The sequence below is a fragment of the Sesamum indicum genome, linkage group LG8, assembly GCF_026168435.1.
Source record: "Sesamum indicum cultivar Baizhima isolate 11 linkage group LG8, ASM2616843v1, whole genome shotgun sequence".
Classification (NCBI taxonomy): Eukaryota; Viridiplantae; Streptophyta; class Magnoliopsida; order Lamiales; family Pedaliaceae; genus Sesamum; species Sesamum indicum.
The window spans coordinates 18,589,026-18,615,301 of record NC_142664.1 but is presented as its reverse complement, the minus strand read 5'-3'; the positions used below and the strand labels follow the sequence as shown (position 1 = coordinate 18,615,301).

General features: G+C 33.0%; 4 protein-coding genes and 1 long non-coding RNA gene across 14 annotated transcripts; 2 read left to right on the top strand and 3 right to left on the bottom strand.

Moving 5' to 3' along the window:
* Positions 1-1,538: 1,538 nt before the first annotated feature.
* On the bottom strand, positions 1,539-7,024 carry LOC105168053 (uncharacterized). 7 transcript variants are annotated; one of them, XR_016066904.1, is made up of 5 exons: positions 6,833-7,024; positions 5,797-6,612; positions 5,573-5,654; positions 4,649-4,756; positions 1,539-1,794 (listed from the first exon to the last, which is right to left on the bottom strand). It is a non-coding gene; the product is annotated as an uncharacterized LOC105168053 (long non-coding RNA). The 7 variants fall into 7 exon arrangements; XR_016066907.1 differs by having other exon boundaries at positions 1,539-4,756; positions 5,797-5,865; positions 5,991-6,612; XR_002287633.2 differs by having other exon boundaries at positions 1,539-4,756; positions 5,797-6,326; positions 6,430-6,612.
* Positions 7,025-11,680: 4,656 nt separating this feature from the next.
* On the bottom strand, positions 11,681-15,080 carry LOC105168051 (sm-like protein LSM7). Of its 2 annotated transcripts, XM_088884088.1 has the most exons (7): positions 14,738-15,080; positions 14,416-14,583; positions 13,602-13,670; positions 13,378-13,459; positions 12,774-12,845; positions 12,508-12,560; positions 11,995-12,285 (listed from the first exon to the last, which is right to left on the bottom strand). In XM_088884088.1, the coding sequence occupies exons 3-7, from the start codon at positions 13,602-13,604 to the stop codon at positions 12,154-12,156; spliced, it is 342 nt and encodes a 113-aa protein (XP_088740214.1). In that variant the 5' UTR covers positions 13,605-13,670; positions 14,416-14,583; positions 14,738-15,080; the 3' UTR covers positions 11,995-12,153. The 2 variants fall into 2 exon arrangements, with proteins under 2 accessions (XP_011086268.1, XP_088740214.1); XM_011087966.3 differs by lacking the exons at positions 11,995-12,285; positions 14,738-15,080 and adding an exon at positions 11,681-11,988 and having other exon boundaries at positions 14,416-14,647.
* On the top strand, positions 15,080-18,314 carry NUDT2 (nudix hydrolase homolog 2). The gene is made up of 9 exons (XM_088884087.1): positions 15,080-15,180; positions 15,284-15,510; positions 16,189-16,254; positions 16,378-16,515; positions 16,719-16,796; positions 16,895-16,945; positions 17,043-17,077; positions 17,169-17,277; positions 17,884-18,314. Exons 2-9 carry the CDS (start codon positions 15,334-15,336, stop codon positions 18,073-18,075), a joined length of 846 nt encoding a protein of 281 aa, XP_088740213.1. The 5' UTR covers positions 15,080-15,180; positions 15,284-15,333; the 3' UTR covers positions 18,076-18,314.
* A 1,492-nt stretch (positions 18,315-19,806) lies between these two features.
* LOC105168050 (uncharacterized) lies at positions 19,807-21,213 on the top strand. Its single transcript, XM_011087965.3, has 2 exons — positions 19,807-20,188; positions 20,674-21,213. The coding sequence occupies exons 1-2, from the start codon at positions 19,927-19,929 to the stop codon at positions 21,009-21,011; spliced, it is 600 nt and encodes a 199-aa protein (XP_011086267.1). The 5' UTR covers positions 19,807-19,926; the 3' UTR covers positions 21,012-21,213.
* A 153-nt stretch (positions 21,214-21,366) lies between these two features.
* MTACP3 (mitochondrial acyl carrier protein 3) lies at positions 21,367-22,898 on the bottom strand. Of its 3 annotated transcripts, none has more exons than XM_011087963.3 (3): positions 22,783-22,898; positions 21,878-22,091; positions 21,367-21,692 (listed from the first exon to the last, which is right to left on the bottom strand). In XM_011087963.3, the coding sequence occupies exons 2-3, from the start codon at positions 22,082-22,084 to the stop codon at positions 21,501-21,503; spliced, it is 399 nt and encodes a 132-aa protein (XP_011086265.1). In that variant the 5' UTR covers positions 22,085-22,091; positions 22,783-22,898; the 3' UTR covers positions 21,367-21,500. The 3 variants fall into 3 exon arrangements, with proteins under 3 accessions (XP_011086265.1, XP_088739243.1, XP_088739244.1); XM_088883117.1 differs by having other exon boundaries at positions 22,835-22,887; XM_088883118.1 differs by lacking the exon at positions 22,783-22,898 and adding an exon at positions 22,421-22,776.
* Between the last annotated feature and the right edge of the window lie 3,378 nt (positions 22,899-26,276).

The window sequence follows — 26,276 nt, the reverse complement described above, 5'->3', positions numbered from 1 at the left end:
AGAATGATCAATTGAGACAAAATTAAAGTTTAGGGATGTTAACGTTTAGAAATGAACTTGAGAAATTAAAATAATTCTAAATGAACACGTAAGGAATCAATTATAATATTTAATTCTAACAAATAAGAAAAATATATGATACTTCTAATTCCTCTAAAGTACTTAAAAGATTAATGATATATCTAACTAAATAGGCAAATAATTTTTCGACAAGCTTAATTTGCTAGGAAAGATCTTAAATAATTAAAAAAAAAAAAAAAGAATTACTAGGGCACATTAAAATTTAAAATGAATATCAATGAATAACATGTAAATACTAATCCAAACTTAAAAAAAAAAAATATTGAATAAATATCCTCAACTTTATTATTAAATTAAAAGTATTGTTGAAAAATTTAATTCAAGTGATTTTTGACTAATTAATTTTATTTTAATATTAATATTAGATAAATATTTTTAGATTATAATTTTTTTCATAATATAATGGACGTATCATTTTGAGAATTCTAATTAATGTAACTTATGAATAAATATAAGATAGTGAATCTCTTGAGTGTTTATTTTTATTGTAAGAAAATATTTGTACCTTTACTGGGGTACATTTCTATATTGTGCTCTTATTGAGTTATTTAGTTAATTCTTTATTAAATGGAACTTCTTACTTAAACAATCCAAAATAAGGAGTTTTGACAAATTATTTTATTTTACTATTGAGTTTGTGAATATTATTATTTTTGTTTTCATATTAATTGACTTGATTACAAAATAGTGAAATACAATCATCTGCGAATAAAAAATATAAAATTTTAATTTTGAAAAATATTTTTAATTTAGTAGTACCAATTAAATTTAGAAAGTGAATTACAAATAATAGAAGTAAATAGTTTTATCAATTAAAACAATTATTATCAATTTTTTTTGAAAATATAATTGTATAATACTGATGTTTCAATAACAAAAACATAAATAACATCATGAACTTAATACATTTTACGACTAACTATGATAAGAAATTTACTTGTAAAAACATACTTATATAATCTCGATGAAAGAAGAAATATTTCGTATCATATGTCATGTCAGTAAGTTTCTACTTCGGTAATCATGAGCTATAGTTATATATAACCTAGAGAGTTCGTCATATTCTAAAGTTGCTAATAGAATGCCGAATTTATTGATGTGTACAAATAAGTCTAAATTACTATGGGGGATGAAAACATGCAAGCTAGCTTGTTGATAGACACTACCTTAACATCGATATATCTCAGTTGGACTGTAATTTTTCTTTTAGTTTGTTGATGATGATTGTATACTACAAAAGTTCTATTTTTTTTATTTATTTTTGGTTGGCGGTGTTTTCTCCGTATGGAGAATAGAGTTCAAAGGTGTTCTAATTGTAAGTAAAACAGTGGTAGAAGTATAGGAAAAAAAAAAAGAAAATAGTTCTCAAAAAACAGTTGATTTGAGCTTCAATGATGTACCAACTTGTGTATATGGTTGAGTTGATTTTGATCAAGTAATAAATATACAACTAGAAATTGGTTTCGGATCAAAACTTTTATTTCTTTGGCTAAGAAACAAGGCGGTCTTATTGGAGCCATAATACAAAGAAGGCCGAAGTACTACCATACACACTTAATTCTTATTTACAATAGACTCTTTACATAGATGGCTGCCGATTCTTGGAGAACCCAGGAGGGTTGATACTCTGGTGCAAAAGACTCGTATTGGTGCAAAAGACTCATACTCCAAATTACTTGAACCCGATCGACGTGAAAGCTGTCTTCGCCAGCACTAAGTTGTTAGAATGAAATAAACAAACAAGAAAATTTGTAAGAATCAACAATTAAAGAGAAAAACGCGCAACAGAATGACATGCAATAACAATTTATATAAATAACATCTTTTCTTTAAGAACTAATTTAAACACCCAATTGTTACATATTGGCTGGCTTAAAGAAGAGTGCATCTTCGACAACATCTAGAATCACATAATAACCTATATATCCATATATTCCTCTCTACCATTTTCTAGCCAAAAAAGCAACCTTTGACCTTATCAATTGCTTCTTTATCAATTTTTCCCATATTTAGAAATCAAGTAAGGTTGAAACCATTGCAATTTACTTTGTATAATTCAAACCCAAAAGTGTCTAATTTCTATGAAACACTCACGTACTCAACATTCTAATTTGGAAAAGATGGAACTACGGATTCTGAGACCGCTTTAAATATGACAGGCGCAAGAGAGTTGGAGTTGAGACCTAAACGAGAAGTAACCCTCCATTATTTTTCTTGATTTATTCTCGGTTTGTTTATCATGTTAGGTTTTGTTCCCATGTTGCTTTATCAAAACTTTTTGTTTGTCGTACATTTAAGATTCTTGTACAAATTTTACAAAAACACCATATTTATTCATATCATCGACATCTCAACTTTGCAGGCGTATCAAAGTATTGTTGGAATTCTATAGCATACAATCACAAATTAGTTCATTTGTGAACTTTAAAAAATAACATACATATAATAAATTGCAAAACTGTTCTAGATGCCAATCTCATTATCGTTTTTTAAATTATTGGCAAATATCTTAAAAGAGTTTTCAACACATCTTGACAAGTTTCAGCACGATAATCATTTGTCAAAAGAAAAGTTAATAATGTACTTTCTTGGAAATCTGAACAAATATGGCAATGAATGCAATTTGACCAAAAATAGTAAACTGAACGCTTTCTAAAATGTTCCAAAAAACTTCAAAAACTGTTTCAAAGTCTGTTACTTTTATAAAATTAAAATTCAACAAAAGTAATTTCACTTAAAGTTCAAAACATATGACTTTTCATGCATTTATCCAAAAACAATTAAATGAATTCATCTATTGCTAATCAAAATATTTTGTTAATTTTTCTTCATTATTTGTAAGTTCAAGCTGATTGAAAAATGAGTTTATTATAAAACACTTGACAAGAAAAACAAATCTTTAAGTAAAAGATAAAAGCTGATTTTGAAAACATTAATTGATAACAGAAGAACAGTTAACAAGAAAACCAATTTCCAGTAATATTATTTAGATATAAAAATTAAAAGGTTCTTCAAACACAATTTAAGTTAGCAAAACTATGTGTTCCTCAAAAACCATTTATCGACTCATGAAATTATATAGTACTCACAAAATATTTACCAAGTCCTCTTGAAAAATAGATTTTAAATTGGCATCTAGACAACAGTTCGGCATTTTAGTATAGCATTTAATTTTCAAAGTTCACAAATAAAATAATTCATGATTGAATGATATAGATTTTTCAACATATTTTTCTATGATACGCCTGCAAAAACAAGAGTTAATAACATGAACCAACATGAAGTTTGTAAATTCATACAAGAATGTCAAATGCATTACGAACAAAAAATTTTAAGGCAAGCGCATGAAAAGAGAACCCAACACAATAAATGAACCAAGAATAAATTTACGAAAAAAGAGGAGGGTTTATTCTCCAATTTAGGTCTCAACTCTAACCCCTTGCATCCTTCACATTTTGAGCAACCTCAAAACCCATAATTATTTTCTTTCCATACGAGAATGGTGATTGTGTGACTTTTCAAAGAAATTAGAGCAATACAATTGGGTTTGAATTATACCAAGTGTAAAATCAATGGTTCAACCACCTTGATTTCAAAATATGGAAGAAAAATTGACAAAGAAGAATTAATAGGGGCACTGGTTACTTTTGAGTTAGAAACTAGAATAGAGGAATATGAAGATAGGAAGGCTACCATTAGGTTCTAAAATGTCATCAAATAGCATACTTTAGCAGCCAATATATGTTTTAATTGAGCATTTAAATCCTACTTAACCTTTTGATTCCCGCACGATCTTTATCGATGAGGTTATCTACTTCGCACAGAATTGGCAAATCAAATTCAAACTCTGGCCCTCGCTCTTGTAAAAAGACAAGTATGAATCTTACTTACCAATTGACATGCTTCACTTGTAGAATCAAATAAATGCATATTATACATATTACTGAAAAATGATATATGACCAGTAACAATAAAACTCACAAATAAAAGAATTCGTGCTAAATTACCAGTAACAACAGTACTTCTCCAAGAGATTATAAATAGTATGACATCTATTCTTTGCATTAAGATAGAATTATGAAGGCACAAAAGAAAACAACACAGATACATCATTGCGACATGCTCTAATTTAAAGGCATAAAATAGATACCGCATAAACAAGATACCTTTCTATATGGCACTTGAGGGAAAATATTATGTTTGTCCATTAATTGGTCTAGGAAGTTAAAATATCACAGTCCTAAGAGAATATTATAATACTTAAAGTCAAGTTAAAATAAGAGTAAGAGAGAGTGGGTGATGGCACTTAGCTTTCAGTGTATTACATATAAGAGTAATATACTTGGGAAGTGTCATCATAGTCCCAAGAGAATATTAAGATACTTAAAGTCAAGTTCAGATAAGAGTACGAGAGAATGGACGGATGACACTTAGCCATCAGTGGATCACATATATGCAATAAGAGGTGAAGTAGGCAAATTGATCAGGAAACATAATGTTACTTACTGCTCCTCAAGTAGACACAGATTCACTAATCAAAGTGAGTATATACATGGCTTTCCTTTACCTTCAAGCAGTAGTCTTACTCTAGCTTGTGTAATTGAGAACATCAGCATCTTGCTCATATAGCTCCATGTGTTAATAAGTGGAGCCAAAAGGTTTCAGCAACAAAGTCCTACGTGAACCAAGGATCATTTGGCAGCAATTTCTGAAAACTTAAAATATCACTAACCTCTCACACAGGTAGAAATCATTTCCACAAAAATCTTTTGTGAAAAGCTTGTAAGTGTAAGTATGATTCTTTTACATCAATGCAAATAACCTTTTCCCAAAACAAGAAAATCACTTCCATTACATTTTTGCATTCATTTAGATTATACAACTTCGAGTAAAGAACTTTCTGAAACAGAAAATGCATACATTTATATTATTGCTGCAGTCACATTCTTTCCTATCTCAATGGTAGGAAGATCATCCAACACACCAAGATGACAATCCAAACAAAAGCCTGTAGACCCTCATGGTAGATTTGGAGAAACAAAGTGACTATGTCATTAACACTCATCGCAATTTGATAAAGTCTTGCAATTAACTCAAGCGTACTGATCAGAACCTATTAGACTTAAGAAAAGGGATGGGAAAATATATGCATGCAAAACACATTCAGGACGTTTTGGAAAATGATAAGTCAAAACAAAGCAACAATCAAACTGTAAATAGTGAAATCTTAAGGAGGATTTAATTGCAGTAATCCGGGGAACAAAATTGTTTGAGATTCCAATAGGCCACTGCTGTTGATTGCATTCTGAGGATCAGGGATTTCAATGGTAAATTAATGTCACTAAGAGTCGAAAATGACCAGATAAAACCAAGAAAAAACAATCATAAGCACAAGAGTTTCTGAACAGAAATATTAGAACCAATCCAATTTCACAACTGAACAAAGACATGGCCTGAATTTCCAAACCAATCAAATTTACACATAACTAACCTTGTCTTCCACCAGTTAACTTGACTTGGACACCCTTGTCGACCAACTTCGCCAAATCCAAAACTGTTCCTTTTACACCAGACTGAAACAAAGAAACAATCTGTATATTAGAAAAACTGACAAAACATATATAGACATATAGATCTATATATATGCACCCGTGCACGCACACACGCATGAGAAAGAAGAACCAATAATTCGTGTCCTTATTAAGGCTAGAATACCATGTTTAGGGAATACGTCTCACGAAAGATTGCTAAAGAACAGCAGCTTTATGCAGCAACAAATATGGCCTGCAATTGTCGAAGAAGCAAAGAAAACAATGAGAATAAACTTAACTGCTCTTCACTACACATCTTTTAACAAACAAGAGTAAATACATGATGCACCATATACAAGAACAAAACATGCAACTTACCTGTAATTACAATTACTTATTCCCGCATTCCGAAAATGACATGAAAGAAAGACTGCAGCTCATCCTTGCACATGATTTAAAGCAAAGAAAGGATACAAGGGACAGTTCCACCAAAAGAACACTATCCCAAGAACACATTTTCTTGAAAATGAAGGTAAATTCACCTACTTGACTTACTTTTTTCTTGAAAGGAGAAGCAGTTAAACAGAGTCAAGAGACTTGGAAATAATTTTCAGGGAAGTTCCTTAAAAGTAGTTCCAGCAATTTCCTCGGTCATGCCTTGAAAATTCTATTATTTGGGAGTTGCTGATGCCAGAATTACCAAACCGTGTACAACTTCAACATAGAATGTTAGGAACTAACATCACCATTTTATCCAGTGTAGCAATAAAAATCACAACAAAATCAATACAGTAATCAAACAAAAAAACAACCATACCAAAAGGGAAGAGGCTTCAGAACCTCCAATGATGGGAGCCGTCTTGGCTATTCTCCTCGCAAGTTCTGAACCAACAAAACTATCTTCACCGGCAACCTTGCATTTAAGTCCCGCACCTTTGTCCCCGGCAATAGTAATCCATGACGTACTAGAGAACCCATGTAGTAGTTGAATTTCAAGAACCTTGAATTAATTCACCAACACCATAAAGAAAAAAAAGAAAAACAGAGTAAGACCGTGTAATTCAAGAATTCGTGATCTTTAAGAAGTGCTCATACCAAGTTTTACATGGGGAAGACAAATTCATTTAAACAAGATACATTTAATTTCGCAAAGCAGGAACCCTAAATCAAGAAACTTAAAAAAGAAAAAAAAAAACTCACTTGCTTTGATCAAGAAGTACCTACTGAAAAAAAGGAGAAACTGAGGTTGGAGAATGGTGGCTGTCAGCGGAGGAAGGCGAATGGTGGCTGTCAGTGGAGGAAGGCGCGGCTGCCTGAAATGTTGAGAATTGATGCTGCCGTTGAGATGGAACCGAGTAAATTTTTGTTTTTCTTGGCTTTTTTTCTATTACACTTTATATTCCATTTTTATAGGTTTTTAGTTAGTGTGTGTGTGTGCGTATTTTACAACGATAACAAAGTTTGCACTGGGCTGGGCCGTCAAACTGTGTTGGGCCTTAATGGATAAGTTTTCTGATCTTATTTGCCACATATACTTAGTTCTATAAATATAAATAGTTAATTAGATTAATTTTTATTAATTATTATTTATCATCATTATTTTTTACTTTTTTAAATCCATCCATTTATGTTAAATTCTGAATTGTTTTTTATTATAAATCTTTCAAAATTTACATCAATTAGGTTTTATAATTTAAGTAATTTAATATAAAAACCTTTCTTAATTTTTAAAACTCGTTTTGTCCATCAATTAATAGATACCATATAATATTTTTTAATTTTTTTATTTGATTATATTTATGATTATTTCATCATTTTTTTCTTTTTTTATGTACATACATACTTATTATTAATTTTCTTTAAGAGGTCATGCAACAAAAACTATAGTGTTCAGTATCAGTTATAAAAAAAATATTATTTTTAAATTAATGAATTTAAAAATTATTTAAATTATAAAAATTATATTTATCTATTCAAATGTTATTAACTCAATTAGAAGTTTAATTTATTTAAATAAATAATTCAGTCAGCGGAGGAAGGCGACTGCTTGAAATCTTGACGATTGATGCCGCAGTTGAAATAGAACGAACAAACTTTATTTTTATATATTTTTTGCTATTTTTTTATTTTCACTTTCAACTGATATTCCTATAATTTATAGTGTATATTTTAGTGTGTGTTGTGCATTTCACAACAGTAACAAATTTGCAGTTTTACAACTCACTTCCAATAGGGTTGGGCCAGTAGCCTTAATGGATAAATAATCTCACTTGCTTTGAGTTGGTCAATTTCAAAAAGTACCTACTTAAAGAAAAAAAAAACTGAGGTTGGAGACCGGTGGCTGTCAGCGGAGGAAGGCGGCTGCCTGAACTGCTGCCGCCGTTGAAATAGAACGAACAAATTTTATTTTTCTATATTTTTTGCTACTTTTTCTTTTTCACTTTCAACTAATATTCCTATAATTTATAGTGTGTGTTGTGCATTTTACAACGGTAAGAAATTTGCAGTTTTACAACTCACTTCCAATTGGGCTGGGCTGGTGGCCTTAACGGATAAACAATCTCACTTGCTTTGAGTTGATCAATTTCAAGAAGTGTCTACTTAAAGAAAGAAGAAACTGAGGTTGTAGACAGGTGGCTGTCAGCGGAGGAAGGCGGCTGCCTGAATTGCTGCCGCCGTTGAAATAGAACCAAAAAATTTTATTATTCTATATTTTTTTCTCCTTTTTTTTTCACTTTCAACTGATATTCCTATAATTTATAGTGTGTGTTGTGCATTTCACAACGGTAAGAAATTTGAAGTTTTACAACTCACTTCCAATTGGTCTGGGCCGGTGGCCTTAATGGATAAACAATCTCACTTGCTTTGAGTTGATCAATTTCTAAAATAACCTACTTAAGGAAAGAAGAAACTGAGGTTCGAGACCAGTGGCTGTCAGCGAAGGAAGGCGGCTGCCTGAACTGCTGCCGCCGTCGAAATAGAACGAACAAATTTTGTTTTTTTATATTTTTTGCTACTTTTTTTTCTAGCTTTCAACTGATATTCCTATCATTTATAAAGTGTGTTGTGCATTTCACAACGGTAAGAAATTTGAGTACCTATTTAAAAAAAGAAGAAACTGATGTTGGAGACCGGTGGCTGTCAGCAGAGGAAGGCGGTTGTCTGAACTGTTGCCGCAGTTGAAATAGAACGAACAAATTTTGTTTTTCTATATTTTTTGACATTTTTTCTTTTTCACTTTCAACTGATATTCCTATAATTTATAGCTTGTGTTTTATTGTGTGTTGTGCATTTCACAAAGGTAAGAAATTTATAGTTTTACAACTCACTTCCAATTGGGCTGGGTCGGTGGCCTTAATAGATAAACAATCTCACTTGTTTTGAGTTGATCAATTTCAAGAAGTATCTACTTAAATAAAGAAGATACTGAGCTTGGAGACCGGTGGCTATCCGCGGAGGAAGGCGGCTGCCAGAACTGCTGCCGCCGTTGAAATAGAACGAAAAAATTTTATTTTACTATATGTTTTGCTACTTTTTCTTTTTCACTTTCAACTGATATTCCTATAATTTGTAGTGTGTGCTTTAGTGTGTGTTGTGCATTTCACAATGGTAAGAAATTTGCAGTTTTACAACTCACTTCCAATGTGGATGGGCTGGTGGCCTTAATGAATAAAAAATCTCACTTGCTTTGAGTTGATCAATATTGAAGAAGTACCTACTTAAAGAAAGAAGAAACGGAGGTTGGAGACCGATGGCTGTCAACGGAGGAAGGCGGCTGCCTGAACTGTTGCCGCCGTTGAAATAGAACGAACAAATTTTGTTTTTCTATATTTTTTGCTACTTTTTTTTTCACTTTCAACTGATATTCCTATAATTTATAGTGTGTGTTGTGCATTTCACAACGGTAAGAAATTTGCAGTTTTACAACTCACTTCGACTTGGGTTGGGCCGGTGGCCTTAATGGATAAAAAATCTCACTTGCTTTGAATTGATCAATTTCAAGAAATACCTACTTAAAAAAAGATGAAACTGAGGTTGGAGACCGGTGGCGGTTAGCGGAGGAAGGCGGTTGCTGAACTGCTGCCGCTGTTGAAATAGAACGAACAAATTTTATTTTTTAATATTTTTTGCTACTTTTTCTTTTTCACTTTCAACTGATATTCCTGTAATTTATAGTGTGTATTTTAGTGTGTGTTGTGCATTTCACAACGGTATGAAATTTAAAGTTTTACAACCCACTTCCAATTGGGCTGGGCCGGTGGCCTTAATGGATAAACAATCTCACTTGCTTTGAGTTGATCAATTTCAAGAAGTGCCTACTTAAAGAAAGAAGAAACTGAGGTTGTAGACCGGTGGCTGTCAGCGGAGGAAGGCGGCTGCCTGAACTGCTGCCGCCGTTGAAATAGAACGAACAAATTTTATTTTTCTATATTTTTTGCTACTTTTTCTTTTTCACTTTCAACTGATATTCCTGTAATTTATAGTGTGTGTTTTAGTGTGTGTTGTGCATTTCACAACGGTAAGAAATTTGAAGTTTTACAATTCACTTCTAATTGGGCTGGACTGGTAGCCTTAATGGATAAACAATCTTACTTGCTTTGAGTTGATCAATTTCAAGAAGTACGTACTTAAAAGAAAGAAAAAACTGTGGTTCGAGACCGGTGGCTATGAACGGAGGAAGGCAGCTGCTTGAACTGCTGCCGCCGTTTAAATAGAAAGAAAAAATTTTATTTTTCTATATTTTTTGCTACTTTTTTCTTTTTCACTTTCAACCGATATTCCTGTAATATATAGTGTGTGTTTTAATGTGTGTTGTGCATTTCACAATGGTAATGAAATTTGCAGTTTTACAACTCACTTTCAATTGGGTTGGACCGGCAGCGTTAATGGATAAACAATCTCTTTCTACATTCACATCAATTAGTTTTTATAATTTAAGTAATTTTATATAAAAATCTTTTACAATTTTTAAAACTTGATTTTGTCCATCAATTAACGCTATAATATTTTTTTATTTCATTATATTTATGATTATTTCATAATTTTTTTTTGTGTACGTACATATATATTATTGTTTTTATTTAAGAGGTCATGTAACAAAAATTACGGCGTTTAATATCAATTATAAAAAAATATTATTCTTAAATTGTTGAATTTATAAATTCTTTAAATTATAAAAATTATATTTTTCTATTCGAATGTTATTGACTAAATTAAAAGTTGGATTCATTTATAAATAATTTTATTGAGCGAAGCGATCATAATCATATAAATATGATTAAGTTGGTATTTATAATTTAATATAATTAATAATAATTTATGCTATATATATATATATATGTCTTTATCCAATTTATTTATTTTTAAGCATTATTTGGCCTAATTTACTTATTGAATAAATTTTATTCTTAATATTTTAATTACAAGTTTCGAATTAATGCATTTGAAACTATTATTGCAAGTATATTTTTCTAGTGAATAACTTTTAAATTTAGAAGAAAATTTATATCTCACTTAAAATTCATGTTTACATAATTTGTAGTACCATCTAAATTTATGTTTCTAATGCAAATTGGATAAATAGATTTTTTTATTTTAATTCTTTTCTTAATTTTTTGATAATATAAATTAAAATTATTAAATATGACTCATTAATAATGATAACAATTGATAATAAATTAAGTTCAAATAATTTTAATGGGTTCATATTTTTATAGAAATATCAGAAGAGAAAAATATATCTTATTTGAAATTCAAGTTGACATTTACAATACCTTTTAAATTTATTTTCCTGATGTAATTTGAATAACAGAACATCTTTTTTTTTTGTTTTTAAGTTTTATCAGAAAAAATAAACATATAATTTTTTGATAATATAAAATAAAATTAATAATATGACTTAAATTAATTTTATGCAAGAAAATTGTCACCCTGCAATACACGGGAAAATGGTAGTTTTTTTTAAAAAAAATAAGGATAATTTGCATAAATAATGATATTTCTGATGAGTGTATGTATAATTATATAAAAGATGACAATAATTTGTATATACAAATTATAAATTAAGGTTGTGAATGTAATTACCGGTAGATATTATGGAGATTAAGTGGTATATCAATACTACAATAGCGCTTCAAGGCAACTGTGTACAAATTTACAGAATAGATTTCTGTAATGTGATTGCGCACACAAAACTGGAGCAAGAAATATACTCTGGAAATTCCAAAGCAATGCCTACAAGAATTGAACTTTCAGGGGAACAAGTAACTGGGAACAGGGTTAGAGTCTACGCCCCATCCGGCTGGACAAATGGGTTGGCAATCTCAGCTGTCCCGTCGCTGCCGGAAACAAGCATCACGGCAGTCCCCCGACACACCTGTAGTAGAAGATGCAGACGACGTTACTGGAGTAATAATCATGGATCTATGTTGTTCTTGAAGTTTCTGAGGAACACGATGTGTTGTCAGTGAACTAGCATCGACTGGAATAAACAGCGGCATGCACAAGTTGATTTGACGACAAAATGTAATTACCTACACTGTTAACTAATATGAAATTTCTCAAAGATCCACAAACCTTGGAAAACACAGGACGCTGAGACAAAACCATAAATCATGGTGTGGCTGACGAGGATTATGAAAATCCTTCTGAAATGCAGCAAGTGCATAACATCCTTGCAGTTTAGATGGAGAAAAAGAACTGACTTTACATTAGGACATTCTGGAAGAATCATAATCTACCCGCAAGACTCGGCCATCTCCCATTAAATTCAACTCTTTATCAGATCAGGTAACAACTTACAGTGACTAAACTAAACGTGAATATTCCCCAATTCAAATCATCAAACACACAAAAAGGATCGGGATTATATGATATATGCTATGAGGAAACATACTATTAAGCCAAGGCGCCGCGTCTGGTCAGTAGTTTTCAGTGGATCATCAGGGTCTGCAGGCGCAATGAAAATAAGTGAGGAATTGTATTGAAATTAAAATATTACTCATAAAGCAACATGAAGCAGCTGCTTCCTACTTACTCGGATGAAATTTGAAACACAACATGATATCCTTAAGTGACAGCGGTTATGAAGAAAACAACTAAGGGATTAACTGCAAAATATTCTCTACAGCGACTACGGATGACAGAACATAAAATAATTACCTCTGAGAAATTCAATTGCTTCATCCAAAACAAGATTCAGCAAATGGTCATATCCTTTTAACGTCCCAGTCACTGAATAAAAAAGTCAAACGTTAACTTATTTTGGGTGAAACTACAACAAGATTTACAGCCAGTAACAAAAGTCAATACAGATCAAGTGGTACTAAGACTTCAGCCATGAACATAACATAGAAGATTCAGTTAACCACAGCATACTGATCAGAACCTATTAGACTTAAGAAAAGGGACGAGAAAATACATGCATGCAGAACACATTACAGACCTTTTGCAAAATGATAAGTCAAAACAAAGCAACAATCAAACTGTAAATAGTGAAATCTTAAGGAGGATTTAATTGCAGTTATCCGGGGAACAAAATTGTTTGAGATTCCAATAGGCCACTGCTGTTGATTGCATTCTGAGGATCTGGGATTTCAATGGTAAATTAATGTCACTGGGAGTGGAAAATGACCAGATAAAACCAAGAAAAAACAATCATAAGCACAACAGTTTCTGAACAGAAATATTAGAACCAATCCATTTCACAACTGAAACAAAGACATGGCCTGAATTTCCAAATTAATCAAATTTACACATAACTGACCTTGTCTTCCACCATCTAACTTGACTTGGACACCCTTGTTGACAAACTTCGCCAAATCCAAAACTGTTTCTTTTCGACCAGACTGAAACAAAGAAACAATCTGTATATTAGGAAAACTGACAAAACATATATAGACATATAGATCTATATATATGCACCCGTGCACGCACACACGCCTGAGAAAGAAGAACCAATAGTTCATGTCCTTATTAAGGCTACAATACCATGTTTAGGGAATACGTCTCATGAAAGATTGCTAAAGAGCAGCAGCTTTATTGAGCAACAAACGTGGCCTGCAATTGTCGAAGAACCAAAGAAAACAATGAGAATAAACTTAACTGCTCTTCACTACACATCTTTTAACAAACAAGTTAAATAAATGATTCACCATATACAAGAACAAAACATGCAACTTACCTGTAATTACAATTACTTATTCCCGCATTCCGAAAATGATATAAAAGAAAGACTGCAGTTCATCCTTGCACACGATTTAAAGCAAAGGATACAAGGGACAGTTCCACCAAAAGAACACTATCCCAAGTACACATTTTCTTGAAAATGAAGATAAATTCACCTACTTGACTTACTTTTTTCTTGGAAGGAGAAGCAGCTAAACATAGTCAAGAGACTTGGAAATAATTTTCGGGGAAGTTCCTTAAAAGTAGTTCTAGCAATTTCCTCGGTCATGTCTTGAAAATTCTATTATTTCGGAGTTGCTGATGCCAGAATTACCAACCCGTACAACTTCGACATAGAATGTTAGGAACTAACATCACCATTTTCTCAAATTTCTGGATCCAACTGACACTCAATGACTCGACTGACACACTCATATGCACTGAAACACAATTCATCACCTAGAAGAATTCAAATTTAAGAACTGAAAAACAAGCGAAAAACAAAAAAAATAGGTACAGAGGAGAAGAAAGCGCATAAAGCGGACAACTAGTCCACGGCTGGCAAAAGTATAATTGAGAACCAGAATCAAGAATCACGGGTCCAAGATAAATAGAAGGAAAACCAAGAATATCTTACCAGTTAGTAGAATTTTTCTTTTGCAGCTACGAGAATTTTGAAACGACGAGGCTAGAATTGCTCAGGGATTGCGAAAAAGGGCTTCGCAACAAAAGATTACTCGTCAATATGGCGGAGTGGGGAGTGAATGGATCGGCGCGGGCTCTTCCACTTTTATACTCTCCAGCGCTAAAAGAAACAAAGAAAGAAAACTACTTAACTGCAATTCAACAATCAAGACCGGCATAACTTAATTATTTTATTTTTATGTAAAAAGTTAACTGTTTTAACTCAGTAATTAACTAAATTTGATCGTTATAATGTAATGTGAATCGTTAATTACATTCTTTTTGCTTTTATATTTATTTTAATTGAATCGCCACTTGTGGGTGTTACGACGGATGGAGAATCAATGACACGGCGGCGCGTTTGCCGTCCCGACGGATTTAGGCCGTGGTAGGCTTGACGGTTTCCACGTTTCTTTCCGTTTGCTTTCTGCCAACATAGCGTACGACTTTTATATTATTTTGGGATTTTTCTCAGCCTTTGGTTGAGGTCGTAGTGCGAATCCGAATAAATTATCCAGCACTACTCCATCAGAAAGCAAAATGATCGCAATCATATAACCACTATCTATATGTCATACGCAACTATAAATAGGGATTATGACTTTTATCAGGTTTCTTTTTCGACCATCTGTTGTCTGTTTCTCCACTTCCAGACCTCTCTTTTTGCGCTGCAAGAATCAGCCATTCTCCACTTCAAAGTCACCCCTTTTATCTCAAGGTTACAAAGATTCAAAAACCCTTTATTTGTTTTCGTTTGATTAGGAGGTTTCAAGATTGCGGAGTTATTTAAAGAACGGAATTTCGTTTCTTGGTTATTTCAGGGAGATTGACCAAGAACAGATTTGGGATTTTCTTGAATATTAGATCTTCAATGAGTTCATCCACTTCACCGGTGTTGTCGGAGAAGCAGATTCAACAGGTTGATAGGATACTGGAGGGCGAAGAAGATCACCATGGAGGAGTGATAGTTGAAATGACAAGTGAGCCCCTGGACCCTGTTGTCTTTGCTTCCTTACTGAAAGCCTCCCTTTCCCATTGGCGACAGCAGGTACTGATTGATAATGTCTTTCATTACAACTGAAGTATTGCTACTATTGTTTTTCTTGTCGTTTGTTGCAGATTTACATAAAGGCCTTCGTCTTTTGCAAAGTTTGAAAAGGAAACAATGCTGTACTATTATTTCTTGAATCATGATAATAGATGCTGAAATTTTTATGTCTTTGAGTGTCGTTGAGGTTGGAAAAAACCTTTGCTGACTATGTTTGTGTCGCTCCATTTTTTCAGGGTACATGGTGTTTAAGATTCAAGCTATCATGAACTCAAATGAAACTCTCTCTATTTTCCATGTTTTTACTTTACTGTTGCAGCAATAACACTGTTCTGTATCCCGTGTTTCCATTTGGAACCTCCTATATGATGTTTGAACGAAGTCGAAGATAAAAGCATAAATGAGTGCAGGCAAAGAATGCATTTCTGCTTCCCAAAGAATTGTTTGGCTTAACATATGTTTTTGTTTAAACCAGGTCCTAGAATATTTATTTCTTTTCTTTTTGGTTATACTTCGTTATCTAATATCTACATAACATTATATTTAGGGATATATATACACTGTTGATAGTTATATAAGCACAAGTAGGCTATTCTCTCTTGGTGCTCTTTTGGTGATTCTGTAGATGCAATTTTAGCGAGGGCATGTCGAGTTTTTCACACTGAGGTGATGTTGCAGGGAAAGAGGGGTATCTGGATTAAAATTCCTATCGAGCTTGTGAATCTTGTTGAGCCTGCTGTTAAGGTTGGTTACATCTATTGTTAGATTTGAAAAAATTCTCATATTGGTGGAAGCAAAGAATCTTTGGGAAATGCTATTTTAACTTATCTACCAACTCTACATTATCATGGACATCTTATGTTTCAGGAAGGATTCTATTTTCACCATGCAGAACCTAAATATTTGATGCTTGTGCATTGGCTTCCTGGTACAGCAAATACTCTGCCAGCTAATGCCTCACATCGAGTGGGTATTGGTGCGTTCGTCATGAATGAGAAGAATGAAGTATGTTCCCATGTTCCTTTGTTTGTTTGGGTGCCTTTATTTTCGGCTAAAAGAATGCTCCTGCTTTGTATTATGGCCCTTATGTGCTGCTAAAAGTTTATACTAATATGTTGTTTCTTAGCGCTAGGCAAATTGTCTTGACATTCATGGCCATCAACAAAATGACCTTGCCATTTTCTTATTTATTGGCAACTGTTATACAGGTGCTGGTAGTTCAGGAGAAGAGTGGAAGATTCCGTGGAACTGGTATATGGAAGTTCCCTACTGGAGTTGTTGATGAGGTAGGTCCAAATAGTAGGTTTTCTGCTAAAACTGGAGAAATTTTATCAAATAGGAAACTGCTGCTCGGCTTTTGGAGTAACAGCATGTATGTTCACAGGGAGAAGATATATGTGATGCTGCAGTCAGGGAAGTAAAAGAAGAAACTGGAGTAAGACAACTCTCTCGACTTGGTCATATTTTGCTGCAGTGCTAATCTTTAGTAAAGTTGTTTAACTGCGCTAATATTTTCTGTGGTTGTGTTTCAGATTGATTCGAAATTTCTGGAAATACTAGCATTCAGGTGCCTTCCCGATGTCAGCTCTTCCTGATGTATTTGAAAGATGGATGATGTTTTGTTGCTAAAATATCTAACTTTATCCTATGAATTCCAGACAGAGTCACAAATCATTTTTTGAGAAGTCGGATTTGTTCTTCGTGTGCATGATGCAGCCACTCTCCTCAGACATCAGACCTCAAGAAGCAGAAATAGAGGCAGCCCAGGTTTGTCATGATTATAATTCATAGAGTAACATGTTTTTTGTTAGAAAAAGGTCCCATGGAAATGTTTCAGTTAGACAACTGGTAAACAATGTAGACTTTTTATACAGCATTTATTTTCAACTGGAGTTCATATATTATTGGTGTATCAGGAGTTTGTCTTTTTTAGGAAGATTCACTTTTCCTATGAGATACATATGAGGTTTTCTATGTCACTTCACCGCACTTAAAGTATTAAAAATTGAAAATATGAGCAATCAAGAACTAGCTGAAAAGATTGACATCCTCGGCCGGAAAATGAGATTTCGGATTTATTAACATTGGGCCTTCGGTATGCATTATTTGTTAACTGAACCTGTCAAAGTATGACGCAATTTGGCATTTTGGCTGTTCAATACATGCTATGCAGAAATAGTTGAGCGGTATGGAGGAAAAGGGACTGATTATCAATTTTTCCAATTCGAATTTCTTACATGCAATGTAAAATGACAACTTATTTCCCTTGAGATTCGTTAATTGTTATACTTCTCCACACACACACAGCTTTTCTTGTGGTAATTCACGTCACTAATGCAAAACCACTCATATTGGCTTTTTACTTGATTCCAGTGGATGCCGTATGAAGAATATGTAGCCCAGCCATTCGTCCAGAAACACGAACTCCTGAGGAAAATTGTTGATATATGCTCAGCAAAGAAAGACAAAGACTATTCTGGATTTTCAGCTGTGCCGATCACATCAGCTTTTTCCGAGAAGCAGGACTATTTGTACTTGAACGGCCAACGCCTGGACTTTTTGTAAGATTTAGGACTTTGGCTATGTATCAACATTCAAAAGATTGCTTCCTGACTGGCAACTTGAAGACTGATCAGCAAAACTAGAGAGCCATTGTGAGTATAACGATGTTTGACAGCATTACCGGAATTATTTAGTTCTTTTGTATAACCTATTATTCAGAGCCTTAATGGCTCCAAGTATGTAAATGACATGAAATATTACGGTGTATATTGTCGTTGCAGACTTTTCATTTGCAGATTTTAGCCTGTTCTTGAAATTCTTTCCCAGACTTAGTATAAATAAAGCCCTGATAGTCAAGATTTTGTGACAGATTCTGATCCATCCTTGTTGAAAATGCCTCCCATGTAAATATATTTCTGTCAGAAAAGGTGACCGGATTAGGTTGGAATTACTTGTATTTCAATTGAAAATTTTGGAGGGAAAATTAGGGTTCTCTGGCACTTTTCCCCAACCTCCATTGTTGTTTTAATTTTGTCTGTGACTCTGTGATTAAAGTATATTGACTTTTGACATAAATGACACCATTTAAAAATTGATTTTTTACCAATTTTGATTCAATCGATAGGCAATCTCCCATGAAAGCGAACATATAAGTCTCAACCCAACGACTAAAAAGTTAAAAACTCCCTCCCGTTATTATTAGGGAAGGCCATACTTATAGTATTTTATGTTTAATCTTTAAATAGAAGGTAAATTATAACGAACTTTTATGAATTTTGGTTCAATTATGAATTTTTCTTATTATTTGGGAAATTTATCAATAGTCTAGATTTTCGATGAAACTAAATTAACAACTTTGCACTTGGTGTTTCTTCTCTTATTTTTTTAGAGAAAAAGAAATGAAGTTCTTTAAAACAAAATCAAATTGGGTGGATGGGAAAAAGAAATTGAAAAATTGTACCGAAACTGTCCACTTAGTTCTTAAAAAGAATCACGATTTTAAAGAAAGTAAGAATTATAATTTGTAATCTACAAGATATTTTCGTTAGCTCATTGTAAAAAATGGTTGGAAACCTAACGATTGAGCTAGTTGTTGGATGATCTTTAAAATAAAAGAGATATTGATGGTGATTTAACGATGAATATTTGTAATTATGTCAATTTTGAGGACGTTTGTTGTAGTTTACCTAGAAAAATAATTTAATTTTTATAAACTACAATATATTTCTCTACAACCATATCTCCCATGGCAATATTTTTCCAAACACTCGATAGTCATGAAAATTTTATAACGTAAAATATATGACTGCAAGGACGATGAATGTGAATTTAAAATTGTAAAATAAAAGAATTATATATCTTGAAATTTGTTTAGATTTAGAGTATTTATGCAATTGTCCATTAGTTCTAGAACTAGATATAGGTTATGTACTTTCCTTGGTATGATTATTATTGAGAAGGGGACGCAGTTGAATTTGTGTAGACAGATAGGAATAGTTGGGGGAAGGCTTGACCAATTGACTCAAATCCCTAAATGCTTACCAAAACGTGGACGTTTTATTAATTTAGGGTTCAACAATTAAAATGATTACGTAGGTGACGAGATTAGGCGACCAACCTACACGTACAGTTACCCTTGCCTTTCCCAACTTCCAATCCAATCTTCTATTTCATGAAAATTAAAAAGAAAAAAGAAAAGATAAAAATCGTTTCTTGAATTGACTATTATGACCCTCCACAACTCCGACCTTCACTACAAATATCAAATTTGATCAAGGGTCGAGTCGTAATTCAGATACTTGAAAAGGATCATAGCATACCATGCAGATCAGAGGCTTATATTATACAACGCCCAGGTGGTGGCTTTAACTTCATTATTGTCCCTTCAAGAAGCTGCAAATCATTAGTACAAAGATGAAGATCATCAGCCAGTTTTTGGGATTTTTAGTGAAGATGATGATGTTCTTAGTATTCGTCGTCCTCGTCTTCCTACAAACTCCGACTACTCATGCTATGGGAGAAGACGACATGGCGGTTGAATTATCTGGTAGCAACGATGTGGTGAAGTGGGCTGGTTATGGGGAAGAGAAACTCTCCACAGTTGTAATTGGTGGCAAGCTTCTTTGCCATGCTACTGCGAGTCACAAACTTTCCAGCCATCCACATCCAGTCTCAGGTTCTTGTTATTTTTCTCAAACTTCTGCTGTTATCTTTGCCGCTCAGTGATCATCAGTGCACAGAGATCATAGATTTTTTTACATATTTCTCTCTTTCTTTCTTTTTTACACTGAAGATAATATTTGCTATTGAAGTTTAGATTAAGATAATTTAGTTTCTTGCTGTGGTTTGGTTATGGATTTCGATATTCGGTAACTACGTTTATTTGGCAATAAAGAGGATGATTTCTCAGACATTGAAATTATGAGTGTCTCATAGTAAAAGGTATGGTGTTCACATCAATTTAGGCCTAGGGGGCTAATTGATGAGTTCACCTGTTAATTTACAGATGGTTGATCCTTCTTTTCTGTCTTTCTTCCCTACTTATATTATTTCCATATAGGGCTCTCTTTTGTTTAAAAACGGATGTGACTTTGCTTTGGACATCAACCAAGTTAACATGAAGAAGAAACCTTAAAGAATTCCAGCAATAAATTATTGCAGGTGCATTGGTGGCCGTTTTCTGTGCCATGGGTGGGAAGACAAGGAAATCATGGGCAAAAGGGAGCACAAATAGTTATGGAGAATTCCTAATTGATCTTCCCTCTCATCTCCATGCAATTCCCAACTTGGAAAAGGTATGTATTGTTCAAGTTCTTCATCTTCCAAGGAGCTCCCCCTGCCGACATTCTTTTACTGGAAAACATAAAGCAATGAAGCTGACATCCGTAGGTGAAGGTGTTCGTAGTTACACCACACATAACATACATTTGATGCCAAAACCTTCACAACAGCGCATGAGAAAGGCAGTCAAAACAGGACATACAGTATCTGTCTCGTAATGAAATGGGGTGTAACATACCAGTTATTTGCATGCAGCTCGGACAGATGGCGCTTCAGTCACGCTGAGTTGCAGGCTTCAATTGGCTTGCTGTTTCCTAAGTCAGACTTTCAAGAATTTTGTGCTTGTGTGCTTTTCTTTTTTCCCTGTGTGTGTGTGTGTGAGAGAGAGAGAGAGAGATAGAGAGACAGCTTATGCTTGAAATGTGGGGGGGGGGGGGGGTTGTAATTACTGTGATGTACAGTGTTTGGTGGGTAATAAAAATAAACTAATGGAACTTCTTCATATAAATACATATAATATCAAGTGAAAATGAAATTTATTCAGTCCATTCATGCCCAGAAAAGCCTACGGGGTAAAGAATCCGTCGAATAAGACGAAAGATAGCATAAAAACACCATCCAGTTAAACCATAACCATTGGAAAGGATTGTTACAGTAGTGGAATTGTACTACAAGTAACTGTATCACTTTCTAACTCTAAAATACAGTTAAGAACTCTCAGAAACTTTCTCACTGGAACTAGAGAGGATATATTTAGCAACATCAGCACAGCATTTAAGCTTATCAGCTTCTGCATCAGGTATCTCCACAGAGAATTCTTCCTCAAAAGCCATGACAAGTTCCACTCTGTCCAGGCTGTCGAGGCTCAAGTCCTTCTGGAAATCAGCTTTTTCTGTAACCTGCGACATATAATTTGCTGTTAATTACATATGCTGTGGAAACCTTCATGACCAGGATTAAGGTGGTGGTTTGTTGGGAAAATAAACATCACATGTCAAAATAGGCTTAAACTGCATTTGAAGATGGTCATATGAGCTATTTAAGAACAAAACGTATATCATCATAGCACAGCAAGACTAATTACCTTAGCAGCATCAATCTTGTCAAATTTCTTCACCAGTCTAATCACTCGATCCAGCACCTGATCCTGGTTGACACTTGCAGCCGTGCTACAGGTACACAGCATTTGCATATGCCTTTGCGTTCGATCAAGATATTCTGGAATTAAACACCCTTTCACAGGGACCTCAATTCTCATGTAACTCAAAATAACTCCCCGCAAACTTTGCATTTTCTCACTGTCAAATTGGTAGAGGATCATCAATCAAAAATATTCAGGCCACTGGACAACAGCATGTATCTCTACAAATAGACAAAACCAGGCCGGTGCATTTAAACATTGGGCGATCACACAGACAAACGAAAAGGAAAGAAGAGTCAGGCTAAACTATCTTTTAGCATGTTCTTCATTACACATTCTTCCAGGAGAAAAATCAACATTGATGCAGGACAACATCTGGTTCCAAATGTACAATACACTAACAAGTAAATACCCAACATGCTCTCGTAGGTGCAACAAATCCAGAAGTATTCAAACAGGGGAAATGAAGATTCAGCATCCACTGACCAAAAGACTAGCAAGATATGAATTCATTGTGCTCAATTTCTTGGCCATTGGCACTGAACGGCCAATTGTGCTAAGAAGCAGACAACAACCAAAATCCACCAAAACATGGCAGCCACTTCCATTCAAGTGCCAAATATGCACCTCAACTTCGACCGACAAACCATTTACCGAACCCAATAAATCGTGAAAAAAGGATTGAAGACTGCTTCAAATCTTTGCTAACACAGGGAAAAAAATGACCCCCTCAAGATATTTCAAAGCATTGATCATCCTATTCCATGGATAACAGATATAACCTTTCCAAGATAGTCACGTTAAAAATCAACAAGACAAGAAAGCAACTGAGGAAGAGCTCAGCTCACCTGTCACCTGTTTGCTTAAATGACTTAGAGAAGAGCTCAGCTCACTTGTTACCTGTCACCTGTTCGCTTAAGGACTCAGAGAAAACGTTCTACAGACTGAAACACAATAACTGGGCCTGAGAAAGCAGGAAGACGATTTGTTAATGGGCCTACACATGGGCTTCAAATTAATCACTGAATTTATTTTATTTTATTTTTAAAAAAGATACTGACTTTTAGCAGTAGAATCAAATGTTGAAAGGGTGGTCACATGTCTCTGTCTCCAACCCAAAAATAAAAATCTAAATTATATCGACACCTTCTGAAATTATACTTAATAAATTAATAATTTATGATACACTCTTGTAATTCTTTACTATTATTAATAATAGTTATATTAATTAATAAAATATCATATAATAATATTTTAATTTTAAATTATACAATAAAACCGTGATAAAAAAAGATAGGTGAAAATGAAAAAAAGAAAAAAAGAAATAACTGTCAAAAGACAATAACAGAGTCAGAAGTTAGATAAACACATGAGAAAAAATTAAAATTTATATAAAAAAAAAGGGACCAAAAATAGAGAGATATTAAAAGGATACTTCTTTTAATATATAGTATAGAGATTTTTTATTATTTACGTCTATTAAGATTATAGTTGTAATTACAAATATACCTTAGATTGAATAGCGAAACCTTGTATAATGCGAATAGGGCTTTAATGAGTTCTAATATGCAACGTCAGGCAGTTCCGTTTTCTCGGTCCGAGAAATGCATTGTTGGAACTGGGTTGGAACGACAGGCGGCTCTAGATTCAGGGGCTCTTGCTCTAGCCGAACGTAGGGGAAAGATCGTTTATATAGATACTACAAGATCCTTTTTCTCAAGGAATGGAGATACTCTAAGCATTCCATTAGTTATGTATCAACGTTCCAACAAAAATACTTGTATGCATCAAAAACCCCAGATTCAGCAGGGTAAATGCATTAAAAAGGGACAAATTTTAGCAGATGGTGCTGCTACGGTTGGTGGCGAACTTTCTTTAGGGAAAAACGTATTAGTAGCTTATATGCCATGGGAAGGTTACAATTTTGAAGATGCAGTACTCATTAGTGAGCGTTTTGTATATGAAGATATTTATCACTGGATACATTAATGAAGATATTTATCACTAACGAAGATACATTACGCTCACTAATTTCATTAGTGAGCGTTTTGTATATGAAGATATTTATCATTGGATACATTACACTAATAAATTTATAAAAAAAATATGGGGTGTTTATGTAATTTGATTTAATTTTAATAGTGTTGGTGTAATTTATGCTAAAAAGAAACGAAAAAGAGTGGTGAAAGAAATTGGGGAAGTCGTTTTCTGGTGGGGTCGAAAAAGAGTAAAAGTCGCTTGTGTGCTAGACTAGATGATGAAAAATACTGTTAAATCGCTTTTTGATACTAATGTAATGGCATGGTTGACAATGATGAGATGTCACACTACTGGTAGCGACTATTTGGCTTCTTCCCCTACAACCATTAACTATCACTCTACTCTACTGCACCAATTACCATTTTTACCTACAAAATCTTCAACTCAAGCAAACATTTTACTAAAATTGACGGAGCTCCGTCAACAAATTTGGAGTTATGAGTTCAAATTTTGTTACAAAATAATAAATAATAAATATAGGAGTTGACTATATTTATATTCTTTTCAAAAATATGAAATTATATTTTTTTCAAAAAAAATTTGAAATTATACTTATCATCCCTTTGAAAATTCATTATTTATGTTTGATCCCTCCGAAAAGTGTTGACATTACCAAAAAAAATGCATGGATTTCTAATTTTATTCATTATTTAATGTGTTCATGTAATAATTTTGTACTTTTGAAAAAAAAATATAATGATGTTAACCTCACTCCATATATATACATGAAAAGTTAAATGAGAGACAAAATTAAAATTTTATGTATTATTCTTTGTTTAAGTTAGTATTTTTCGTCCAAATCCTGATAGAAGGGCGATTAGATGCAGTTCGAGATTTTTCTAAGGGATGTAAGTGTAATTTCAATTTTTTTTTAGGGAAAAGTGTAATTTAGCATTTTCAGAAAGAGTCTAGGTGTGATTAACCCTAAGTTAAATTAGTAAATTCATTTTAAACAGATTAAATCGTAACAAGTGTTTGGTTACGATGTACGGCCTACCAAGCTCGTGACACATGGATAATGGTTGATGGCGTCCAATCATCATCCAATTGTGTCATATCAATATGTCTGTCATTTTATTAAATAATGTGTCCTATGGGTAAACAATGCATCCATTTGGAGAAAATTGTATGTTCTTGGGGTGAAATGATGAATATATTCAGATAAAAAGTTATAAACTTTCAAAGGCATAGAGGGCGTTGCTGCATCTGCTTTTATGATTGTCCAACGTAACGTACAATCAATTACATCCAAGGATAGAGGGCGTAGATATTCTCAAATAATGACTTTAGAGATGGCATCTAAAGATGTTGTTCTACCTTAATATGTTTGAACCTAGCAAGGTTCTTAAAGTGACGGAGACCCCGTTACCAAATGTTTGTGTATCTATTTCACTTAACATGAGTTTATTGATCCAATCGATTTATTATTTAATTAATTGCTATTGATGCAATTATATAATTACCACTTATACTGAAATGGTAGAAAAACAAATAAGTCTTCTATAAAAAAGGACTTTTTACCTTTCAAACTATCCTTATACCTTTTCACATAATAATAAATGTGAGGTGATACATCGTCACTCTTACAGGAATAGCTTGGTTAGAAAAGATCTATTCGACCTGCAATAAGTTTTTAAGTCAATTATAGACAAACATAAATTTTCATTTCAAATTTTTTTTCCTGATTTCATCAACTTCTGTAAGTTTTACCAATGGATTGATCTCTTTGTTGGTCGAAAATAATCGTAAAAAATATTATGTGTAATTGCATCAAATATTAGGAGAAAATACTTTTCTAACTCAAAAAAATTATTTTTGAGGTGTTTGGAATGTCAATTTTTACTTTTAAATTGCAAAAAGTATTTTTAGGTTAAAAGTTAGAAACACTTTAGGGGTTGCTTCTAGCTGTTTTGGTTTTCTTTATAAATAAATCCAACTTTATTTTTTATGAATTCACCCTTATTATAATAATTTTAATTTATTTTTAAAATTGCATGTTTAAAATTGATATTGAAATTTTAAGATAATTTGAATAATTTAATAATAATAAATTTTATATTTTATTTGCGATATTACCTAGTTATATTATTCCAATATCATTAAAAAAATATAAATTAAATGGCTATGATGAATTAATAAAATATAATTTTTATAATTATATAAGTTTAATTATTGTGTATGAATCAATAATTATATTATTTAGAGAGAGTGTCAATATAGTTTATTCTAAAAAATTATTACTTAGGCAAAGTACACTAATTATTTTCAATTTAAAAACAACAAAAATGAAATCAAAATTGAA